The 12,195-nt window shown below is 38.6% G+C and overlaps 1 protein-coding gene across 1 annotated transcript in view; it reads right to left on the reverse strand.

The window, feature by feature from the left end:
- The window catches only part of CD109 (CD109 molecule), an 80,005-nt gene that overhangs the window by 51,690 nt on the left and 16,120 nt on the right, over positions 1-12,195 (reverse strand). Inside the window, exons 3-5 of the mRNA XM_065834755.2 lie at positions 11,578-11,606; positions 7,729-7,959; positions 7,461-7,586 (exon numbers count right to left, since the gene is read on the reverse strand). Coding sequence (XP_065690827.2) covers positions 7,461-7,586; positions 7,729-7,959; positions 11,578-11,606 — 386 coding nt within the window. The remainder of the gene's footprint in view (positions 1-7,460; positions 7,587-7,728; positions 7,960-11,577; positions 11,607-12,195) is intronic.

Raw genomic sequence — 12,195 nt, forward strand, 5'->3', positions numbered from 1 at the left:
TCAACAACTTTGCAAACAAGGCATCTCAGACTAATCCCCTTATACTTCTATATTCACACTTCTCTACTAGCAGAATAATTCTATCAAAGTAAAAATGAGATTACTAGCAATTTCATTATTAAGTCACTGATCACCAAAATACATTCCTAGGTTTGAAAAGACATACAGAATCTGCTATTTTCACAACATTTATGCAGATCATAATCCTTACAACAAAATGTTACAGCACTGACATGCAGTCCACGAGCAGATTACTATCAGGTAATCTTAGGAACAGGTATCTAGGAAAATGACCTATAGGGAATTTATCTCATGTCTGGTTCTCTGTACATCTTTAATTTCCAATGTCAAGCATATATAAGTCACCCTTATCATTAAGCAAACCATGAACAGAATGTTACTGTAGCTGGCAGGATGAAAAAGCATCTCCCTTGAAAATGAGATTTTGTTTCACAACACCTTAGAAGTCGAAAAAAAAAAAAAAAGGGGCGGTGGGGATGGCTAAGAGAACTAACTATAAGAAGTAGAAAACAGAGATTGAAGTGAGACTAGCACTCTTGGCTCTGGCACCTTTGCTAAAAAGACAAACTTTATGACAGAAACCAAGCTGTACTTCACAGTGTAGGGAAAGAAACAGACCCTACTAGGTCATACTGATGATTTGAACACCAAGCCAGATTTCCCACTAACACACACTTTTCAGCCAAACTGGTTTGAAATAGGACAAGTAACAGCACTTCAACCACTCCATATCATTTAAGTTCCTCAGGGCAGGGCTGTCTCTCTGGCAAATATTGTTACAATATTTTGGAATGGAAGTTGTTTAACCAGTTTCCAGGAGTGGTGGCTTTTGAGACAAGGAGTTAGTTACATATACAACCCAAGGGAGTTTTGGGTTGTTTTTTAAGACAGGAAAACAACACCATACCTATTCCATTTGTTTCAAGCGCTGCTTTATTCTAGTACCGTTTTTATCTTTCATACCTTCTCCTGCTTCTTAAACAAACTCACAATTCCAGACTGTTAGCCTTTTGCTCTAAATCAGTATTTCTTAAACTGCAAAACACCTATTACATTCTGTGCACATTGCCCAGATTATTAAGAAAACAGTGCCAAAAAGAGATCCATATAAGCATTCTGAGATTGTATTCTGCAGCTGAGCCTTAGGTGCTGTGGACACTGACGTCTAAGAATCACTAAAAACTACAGTCCAGATTTTGCTCTGCTGTGAGGAACCAGTCCTGTTGGAAGTCATTTGGGTCTAATCCAACAGCTGAGATCGCAAGAATTGTTCTCCCAAAATTTTTTTGTCTTCTTTGACAACTGAAATTCCCTGAAATTAATCTGGTCTAGATCTATTTTCTTATTTGTTTCTGACATTTACGTGCATTACCAGTTATAGCATCGGGAAAGACTCCGGGTGTGGTCTCAGGGCTCTGCCCTGAAAAGCACAGTGCTGGCACCAGCTGTACTACTGTGGCTACGGCACCATCACACAGCCCCCGTCAGAAACACTCCTCCACTTCTGCTTTGCACGTAAATTAAATAGATTTCTATCTAGACAGAATTGACAGAAGCATTTCATGATCACTTTCATGTTTTATTTTCACATGCAGGAAATAAACTCCAAAATAAAATTCTGTATGACTTCCGAAACTGTTGAAATCCACCAGCACAGTCTCCAGAAACTAAGCAGAATCCCACCAATGTCACCAGTATTAACACTATCAGATCCTGATTAAATGTCAGTGCTCATTTGCAGACCACTGAACACACAGCCATTCCCACAGGTTTTATGTAGATTTTGGAGGAGGGCAATTTTTTTTTAAGTAATTATGTAACCTCAAACTCAAGGGATCAAATGTGAAGTCCGTATGTAGCTGACCTAGCAGCACAAAATCACAGAAATAACTGTGGATACACTGTAACATCCAGTTAAAAAATTCAAATTACAAAGTATATAATCAACCCCAGTTGATTTTGAAAGTTGCTTTATAGCTGAAGCTGTTAAAAAAATATAATACTCTTCAAAAATAGTTTAGAAAGCCCTTTCTGCATGTGAAATGTTACTACTCTTCAACATTTGATTATAAATTTCCAAACAACAACTTCCATAAATTAGATCACAAAATGCCTTATAACTAGGAACAACTTCTGGTCAGAGATGACTGTTACTAACTCAGCAACCAAAAGTATTTCAGCAGCAGGATCCACAACAGGAAATATAAGATATCCAACTAAAATACAAGGTGGAGACTTGGGAACCAGACTGTAATTACTCTGTCTTGAGTTTTCTTGGAACAGCTGTACCAACACCTGAACTCTTATTAAAAAGTACTACAGGATGTTTAACAGCAGCAAGCAGCCAGGAGCTGATTTAAAACATGATTCAGAGGCAGTACTTCCAGGAGTCCAAACTCAGTGCACCTGGGGACTGATCTGTAACAACTAGATGGGAAATGTTATTTACTGACTTAACAACACTCTTTTAGGACAAGAGGGAAACCTGAGACAGAAAGACTGAGACTATTTAACTAGAAAGCTCAGGTCGTGACATCAGGATACCTAAGTCACATGTAGATCAGCCTGGGTTTGCCAACTGAAGATGGTGGGCATATCTGTTAAAAATGCCAGACATTAAACTAAGTATTTCTTAGTAATAAATCCAAGTTCTCAGCGACCTCTATTATAAGAAAGGGACTGGTGAATCTTTGCAACTTTATATATACCACAGAAAAAAACTGTACTTGCCTTGGACTGCAGAACAGTGAGGAATATCCATACAATAGCTTGGAATATCCACTCAGGGTCATGTGAGTCACTCATTAGCTTTTACTGAACACCAACTAAATCTCTACCACATCACCTACATAGAGACACCCACATAACTTAAACCTTGAACTGAATCCCATCCCAAATGACCTGTACTTCAGGGCGTAAGCTCACTTGTAACCATGAGAATCAAAGAGAGTTCCCATCAGGAAAGTTCTTTTCCTTCATTCTGCAATGTTTCTTGCAGGTTTCATTAATCCAATAGTATGATATGCCATCAAAAATAACTGACTGTGAGACAACCCAATAGATAGACCTAGTATAATAATCTGTATACTGCAATAGTTATTTAATATATTCTGCACATGATAGCCTTATCCAGTGTAAGACGCTTTGCAGGCACATGCAACATTTATAATGCATATTTCTTTTAGTGTAGAATTCGAAAATTAAAGCAGAGCAGGTATGAATGATGAAGGAAAAGGAGTCTGAAAGTAAACAACAAAATCTTCTATATGTGGGGCTTGGGGTTGCTGCTTTATTCCCACAAGATAAGAATGGAAAGAATAGCCATTTTTTTTTCTGGACTCCAATGCCTACAACTGTTATATATATCTGTACATGTATATATATATAATATACTCTTCTTTTTCTCCTCTATTTTAATTTTCAATTCAAGGAGTTCAATGACAGAGGCAATCATCTAGCCTGATCTGTTTTTATCCCAGGTTTGGTCACTCAAGTATTAAGCTACTCCAGCAACCTGCATTATTTTAATGTATCTTTCAAAAAGGCAACCATTCCTGGTGCTAGAACACTAACAGAGAAGCCCTCACTTTTTTTTTTTTGTTCCAGTGGTTAAGATTCTCGTTGACGAAAGACACATATATATGCTAAAGAGAATTTATTTGGCTTCAATTTCTATTACTTGATTCATACTATGCCTTTCTCCATAGACAAAAAGCCTGTTAAAACCTGTAACAGCAGTCATAGACTGTAATCAATAAATCCATGGATTCATTTGATCCTTTGATATACAGTCAACAGACAGGACTTCTGCAGTCTCCCATCACGGAGCTTTCTTCCCCAGCTCCACCCTCAGGCTCTGTCATTATACTATAAACACCCTGGGCAAGTGCTGATTGCCCAAAAATCAATCCACTCTTCTTTGACAGACTTCACATTGCTGTTTTTCATTAGGATTTTGCACAATGAAAAGCCTTTATAAAAATCTGTTAAAACAGCAAATCTACCTTATTAATTCTTTATCAGTGGGATCGCAAATCAACTTTGTCATTTTTTTTCTCATGCCAGATGACAGGTCTGGAGTTTCCCATGTCACCTCACTTACTCTTTTCTGTTAAGGACATTATATTCTGCTGGTCTCCCCACACTGAGATTCACCTAACCAGACAGAACCATCACCCATATTAAATGCTTCCATCTCTGCCACATAGTTAAGTTTCCTCATGTTACTGGGCGCTGCCGCTGCTGGGTTTTCTTTTGTTCCTAGCAAACTTTAAAAAACTCTTTCATACTTTTATTAACAATTAAGTTTTCCTTGGGCGCTTTAGATTTCCTACAAATATACAAGAGTTTAGACTTTCATTTATATTGATATCTATCTCCCAATTCTCCTTTTTTCCACTTATTAAATGCAGTGTTGCTTTATTTTTTTTCACTGACAGAGGAAATTGTTATCTCATTTCTGTTCTGTCCAAGTTTACCTTTTGCTAAGAGAGCATTTTGTTAAATGTACCAAAAGCATTTTGCAGTACTTTCCACCTTGAACTGTCTCCTTTAACAATGGTGAATAGAGAAAGATCCCCAAGTGTGATGGGACTTTTCCCACCACTGGATATTCATGCCACTGAAGCATTTAGAGCTCTGTGAAGAATCTCAAACCCTGCACTCAATGTCACACTCAATGCTAAAACCCTAAGCATTAAAATATGTAATGGTAAAGAAAATTAGATGTTCTTAATAAAACAGGATAAAGACAACCTAGGAAAGTGCACCCTGGTAGATGTAATACAGAGACCAATGTCCAGCCTCTCACAGCAGCCAAGGTTCAACACCTGGAGACCTGCATAGTCCAGGGCAGCCAGCAGTGGCACCGTGCCAGCCTGAGCCTCGTGGTTTCCATTTCACAGTTCTTAATGGGCTGCATTTCTGTGAATTTGTTCAGACTTTTTTGATCCCACCTGAGTTTTCTATATTCACAACTCCCACCAGTGCTGTGCTCTACAGTTCAGCTGTGCTGTTCTAATTGTTTTGGAATTGCTCTTTACCTCCTTCACAAAGTGCCCTCTACCTACGCATAGGAAGAGACAGTGAATTAAATGTTCCTTATTTTTCTTCTCCCTGTTACTCATGACTTGAGAGACATTCCCACCCTGTCATATGTTTCCCATTCTCATTAACCTTCTGTAGTCCATACTAGAGAGTTAAAACTCAGAATACCATCATCTATGGTTCACTAACATTTCACTTCACTTGTGTCCTGGTTTTGTTAAAAAACAAAGTTTCTCTTTTAGTGAATTTTGCCTGTCAGCTAAAGCCTTCATATTAGCTGCATTTTCCTGGAGAACCAGACACATGTTTTGGTAAACCTAGCAATGGAATGCAAACTTATTGATAAGCACGGATGGACATCTCGCAAGAGGGGCAACGAGAAACCGGTGACCAAGAGACTGACCAATGGTGTATAACATTCCATTCACATGAATACTTCATATAAAAGTGGGAGATCACGAGGATCTCACCCCTTTTTCCCTTTTTTCCTCATGGCTGACATTAGGAGAGGACCTTGCTGGTTGTCCCTGTGAACTGAGGCCTAGTGAGAGACTGAATCCAGCTCCGGTTGGCTGCAGAGTCTAATTCAGGACTTTGGGTGCTGGCTCTGCAGTTGCTGAGACTTTCAAGATTGGTTTTGTATATTTTGTATTATTTTCTCTATTCTTATTAGTAGCATTAGTAAAACATTTTTAATTTTTCAAACTCTTTTCTCTCTGTCCTTCTTTTCCTCCCGATCGCCTGTCCTTAGCGGGAAGGGGGGAGAGGGAGGGACAAAACGAGGAAGTGGGGCGGTGAGAGGAAGTTAACAATACATCTGCCAGGGTTTTTGTTGTCATCCTCGCAATCTTAACCCTCGACAACTTGTCTGTTTTCTCACAGCTGTTTCATTAGCCCAGATGAATCTAATGCATTTTTTTAAATTTTACAACTATCTTTTTCCTTTTCTGTTTGGTTTTATTTCAGGAGGGATGGGCACTCATATTCAGATCCTGAAAACAGCTGCTGCAGTTCCTTCAGCAGTGTCCTCCTGATGCAAGGATTATTCCACACTCCACAGAAAGCCCAAGCAAAATTTCACAAATACTTTTTCCACTGGCAAGAGAGCTATTGAAGGAGCCCCCACTGTCACCAGCCTTTGTTCCCATGTCCGAGCCACACTTCTCACATTCTGAAAAGTGCCTATGCAGCTGTGAGTGGGGCTGTGCCGTTAACCAGCTCAGTGAGCTGGAGTGGATTAGGCAAAGAAAAACACAGAGATGAGAGATGTTTTTCAATTTGGGTCACTTCCCCGGTGTGCTTTAGATCTCAGCCTTACTACAGCTGCCTCAACATGACTGGGAAGCTTTTGAAGAGCAGTGCAGGGATGGGAAGGAGTGGCCGAGCACAGGAACAAGGGCAGGAACAACTTAAAACATTTTTCCCATCAAAGACAACTGTAACGACTCCACACCCACATAAGAACGTGTTCAGAAAATCCAGTCCTGACACTCACTGGAGAGCCACCCTCACCTACCCTAGCCTATAGAAATCCATCAAGCCTGTAACCAGGACTGGTAAATATTAGTCCTGAGTAATACATGCTCACATGAGATTTTCTGCTTTCTACCCCACCATCTCCTTTATTAGGAAACATTAAGCGGTCCTGTTTGTACTTGCTAAATGTCTCTGAACAGCCATGGCAAGCCAAGTCGGAAATGCAGTTCCCAAATTACAGACACTTAAAGCAGGCTGAATAAACCTGACACACAAAGTTTTCAACAGCTAAACCTCCAGCTATTTTTGCAACATATTCCATGGTGTATGAGGAGTGTACAGCTTAGAGGATTGGACTGATAAAACTATTACCAATAGCAACGTGTAAACTAGATCATACCAGTTTTGTTTTGCAATAGTTCTGCTTTGCTATTCATCCTTTCTATTTTGCTGAATTGCTGAAACACCCCTAAAATCAGGCAGAGATTTGTAAGTGACAGTCTTTGATTCCACATCCCTTGAGACAGTGACAGACAACAACAAATTTCTGTATATTCACTTAAAAAATAAACATAGAAGCATTTCACTTAAAAAAAATAGTACCCCATAAAATCATTCTTTGATATAAATATTTTAAAACTCTCACTTTTTAAATAATATTTGTATTTTAGAATCAAAACATAGACCTTTGGATAAAATACATATTTTTTTTATATATATCTTTCCTTACAAAACCATATACTACTGAAAATCTTGTGTGGTTTGCATAATATCTTGGGTTTGCCAAAAGGGAACGATTTCCTCTTCTCATGGTCCATGCTTATTTCTGGGTTTCCTTCACCAAAGTAAACACAACTGTATTCACATCTATCAGGAGAAATGAAATATGTCTATGATTTTGCAACATTAATACTCACATTCACTTCCACCTCTATGGACCAGTCTCCTAGTGGAGGGTTCATTGATAACTGAAACTTTTTGGAAACTACGCCCAAATCACCCTCCTCCATCAACCACTGTTGAATCAATTTCTTCCGAGGGTCCTAGGAGAAAAGTCAGGTTGCATGTTAAATGCAGTGTTAAATAGCAAGACTTAGGCAGCAACACATAAAATCTTTCTTTGTCACATAAAGCTGGAACATACAACAAATTGCACTGTGTAGTTAGGTTCCTGTGGATACTTACTCGGATATATATATTCAGAGATGCTTTGTAAGGTCTGAGATCAGGATAGACGGTGACAACCCTAAACATCACATCTTGTCCTGGTTTATACATAGATTTATCAGTCTGAATGAATACGGAGATGCTCTTTGACATGTACAACAAGCTGGTACGGTTGGAGAAGATGCGCCGGCCATCAGCATGACCTTCTACCAGTAATTCATAATTCCCAGAAGCACTGTTCAAAGGCAGCTGAAAACAGAATAGTGATTCTGTTAACTACCCAAAAATATTCTTGAAGGTATTCCAAAAACATTTGACAAAAAGATCTGACATATTCCTGAACTTGTCTACTTACGTAAATTCTGAAAAAGAGAAAGAGGACTTTAGGGTTTTAAACTGTTATTTCAACAATTACCAAAAAATGTGTTTGCAGAAGCACCTTTTCAACATATTTGCATCTAACTTTCAGTAGCAATCAGGTTTTCAACAATGTAAGTATCTATGTATTAATACACCATAGACTCACACACACATACATTGTGCTTTCTCTTTCACAGTTATTTAGAAATTTATTTGGTTTGATTTTGGGGGCTAATTTTTTTCTGACTTCATCAATTTTTGGTAATGAATTTTCCAAAAATATAAGAGCTGAGGAAGCTTTATGCAGGCAAGATGAGTAAGGAAACCTTGTACTTCTTTTTACAAGCTTTAGGTTCATGTCCTATGGGGTAGCAAAATCAAATTCAGAATGAAGATCTCAAGAGGTGAGGCACAGCTTTTCAGTAGAAACCTCACTGATTTTGTCTTGTTTCAGTTTAATGATTTGTAATTACAGCATATATTGTGATTCAGATAGAAAGCAAAATAATTATTCTTCCCAAAATACTAAGGAATAAAGGAAGAGACATTTTACATGGTTAACTTATTCAGGATAGACATTGAAGGCTCCTTCAGCGCTGGCAGTAAACATAGACAGACATCACTGGCAAGGAAATTCAGACCACGTAAGGTCAGAATAACCATGCACAGGTCTCTCTCCTTGTCTCTCCAGTGGACACAGGAAATCTAGAGTTCATAATTCAGATGCATCAGTTCATTTCCTGAAGTTAGGTGGGAGGAATCTGATCCATGGGGGCTGAAAGGCTTGAAGCAGAGCTGCTGCAGCACATGGCAACGTCACCTCGAGCAGAGCCTACGCAGATGTCAAATGACCCCAGGGACATCCCAGCCCAGATGCCGGCTTCTGTACCACTGTCTGCTTAGGAGCGTCTCTTTGAAGAAGGAAAAGGGTTTTAACACAACACACAGCTGGTTCCAACAACTAGTCCTGCTAAAAAGCTTAAAGAGTCACATGCTTCCATTTGCAGTTATAACAGTAAATCTGGAGTAAAATCTCTGAAGTCAAGACAACTAACACAGACAGACTTGCACTTTTCAGCACAACACATGGAAATGAAGTACTGTTCCTGCACTGGTAACGAAAATTTCAGCTGTTAACTCACCAGGCACAGAACTTCAAAAGTATCCTACCAAGCTCTATAATGAAAGGCTGTTGTGCTGTCAAAACTCATTTTAAGAGCACACAGTGAGGTAACGGAAATTCCCAAACAGGGAAAAATGTCACAGGGTGACAAATGAGGGAGATGTAAATGTCTGTATCAAATATATTTCCTTCTCTGTGTGTTTACCTATGAAGAAGAATCAACTACCATTTCATCCCTCTCTGTTGACTTTCCATTTTTAAAAACAAGTCAGGATAATAAAAAAAAAAAAAATCAGGTAGGGGAAAAATAAACAGGGTCTCTTTTCACTCACAAGCGGGTGTATGATGACACAGGAAAAAGAGATTCCTCCTTTAAAATCTGAACTTATATAAGTAAATTTTAGGTGGAAAACACCACACTGTAATAGATACTGCATTTTCTTCAGCTGCAGGTTTTTGTATACACATAGCCAAGAACATATGATTCACATATTTCAACACCCTCCAACTTCCATGCCAAGTATTCTGGAATACATTAAATAGGAAGAACAGCCTTAGTTATTGCATCTGACAAATACTACCTTAAATTCAATTCATTTATGAATACTACCATTTAGTAAAGAAGGTGTAGTCCCTAAAAAGCAGATAGGATTCCCTGCAAGAAGTCCAGGAAACATTATACACATTCAAAATCAAAATGAGGAGAAAATAAGCTTGTTTTGTCTCAACATAGCAGTGAATTGTGATCTTACAGCATTATTTTAACATACTTGCAAGGATTGTCTTTGATTTCTTCTTTAAAAGTCTGTAAATGCCTTTTAGAGACCTCATCTATTTTCTGTACCTTTTTCTTATCACAAATAAAGTCAGACAGCATGGGTTGTGCCCTTGATTTTTACACTTCTTACGTTTCAAAAAACCTTACCTTCCTGCAACATAGTGACAAAACTACCTGTTTTACCTTTCTATGTGTAAAAGGCCGAGGCAATGAAGTTTGCATTGCCATGGCAGTATATTAGGAAAACTGAGGTGCAAGGTAACCCACCTCCTCATTGACACATCTATGCCTACAGAAACTGCACTAATATAGCACTTTCAGAAGATCACTCCTACAATAATTGTAACTATTTACCTCAGCCCTAACAACTCCTTCCCTAAAGGGTTCTTTCTCAACCCAAATATGAGTAAGGTAGCTTTTAACAGTAGGTAATAGGAACTTGCTGTGAAAATATTTTATCTTAGTCAATACATCCCCTAAGGGAATGGTATCACTGTCTCCATTTTGGCACTCCTGATGCAAGAAAGAAAAAGGCCATCTCATGTACTTCTCCTGACCACACCAGCCACTGTCACGAGCACCTTAGACAAAGAAGCCACTGTTCCCTCTGGAAAAGATGACAGCTGAAACCAGAAAGTCATTACCCACCTTCTCCTACCAGCCAAATACACTTTGGGTGAAACGTAAGTCTACCATGGCTACACATTGAAAAAAACATCTTACTATTAAAAAGTGAGTCAGTTTTCATCACTTCAGGTAGTGGTGGGAGAGGAAGGAATTCACCTCACCTAGTTTCAGCTGATTGAACACTTTAAAACCTGGCCAGATTATATTAAGGAACTTCATAATTTTTTTATTTTTAAAAAAAGAATTGAATTTTCTACGTTAGCTAATTTACAGTTCAAACACATACATCTCAACCTAGTAGTCTTCATAACGTTGAGCTGCTCATTGTCATTGATTATCCATCTATCAAACATCTCCGGATTATTTCATCAGATATATAGTTTACTTGAGATCCTAATTTAAACCCATCGGATTTAGAGATACTCAGACTTACAGATGTTTAAAAAAATATAGACTTTGGCAAAACCTTTTTCCTGACACAAATTCATAATTCTGTAGATTGGGTTTTCAAGATAAACATCCAGGATTATAAATTCAGGATTCATACTCAACACACAATTCAGCCAATTCTGTGATTCTGTGATTATACATTTTTGTTGACTAGTTAGCTTATTAGCTTATTGAACGTGCATTTCCAAAAGCTTAAGAAGACTGTATATGTTTTTGTTTTCATATTTCTCAGTTATTGCTTTGCACAATTCTTTCAGCTCTAATTAGCCCTCATGGTGTGCCTGAAATAAAGACGTAGAGATTTTTATGATAGCTTGTGCTGATGCTGAAAGTCAGCTCCTGAATCCTGTAATTACTTTTAACAAGTTATAGACCACTTGATCCTTGGCGTATTGGTCAATAAATACACGCATCTGAGAATGTGAAAATAGCTAGGATCGCATACAAAATACATCATTTCATCAATACCAATTGATGAAAAGATACAGCGAGTCAACATTTTCTGAGGAAGGAGGAAAGAAATACTTACTGCTGGAAGAACAAGAGTCCCAAAGGAATCTGAATAGAAAAGAAGAAATGTGACACTGTCAGAAACCTTATAAAAACTTAATAAAACATCAACATTATCAGGTTAATTAGAAAACCTGTGCTGCTCCCTCATTCCCACACTGCCAATAATACCCATCAGATAACCGAATTGCCTTGATGTAGCTACTTTGGAACTCAGGACACATGGACCATCCAGCCAACAAACATGCAATGGCTGTGACCAGCCTGCCAGCATGCACATGCTTATCGGCCAGCTGACTGCTGCCAAGCACTGTCTGAACAGGAATCTGAAAAATATACAGCCTGGAGCAACTGCTGCATTAGTCAGTATTGAAATATTGTGTTTATACTTCATTCAGTGTCTCATTCTCCGCATTTATTCCTCCCAAGTCCTGTCAAGGCCACTGTCAGCCACCATTAGGTTAGAGGATAAACAACTCATATCCATGGTTGATCTCCACAGTTCATCTCCACAGACACACGAATTAGCATGAAGGAAGGACAGCAGGTGGGGGAACCCAAATAACACCCAGCCTCATTCCAGGGGAGCACTCAGCCCATCACCCACCCATCACCACAAACCCAGAGGCACACCAGG

This window comes from Patagioenas fasciata, chromosome 3 (assembly GCF_037038585.1).
Source record: "Patagioenas fasciata isolate bPatFas1 chromosome 3, bPatFas1.hap1, whole genome shotgun sequence".
Lineage (NCBI taxonomy): Eukaryota > Metazoa > Chordata > Aves > Columbiformes > Columbidae > Patagioenas > Patagioenas fasciata.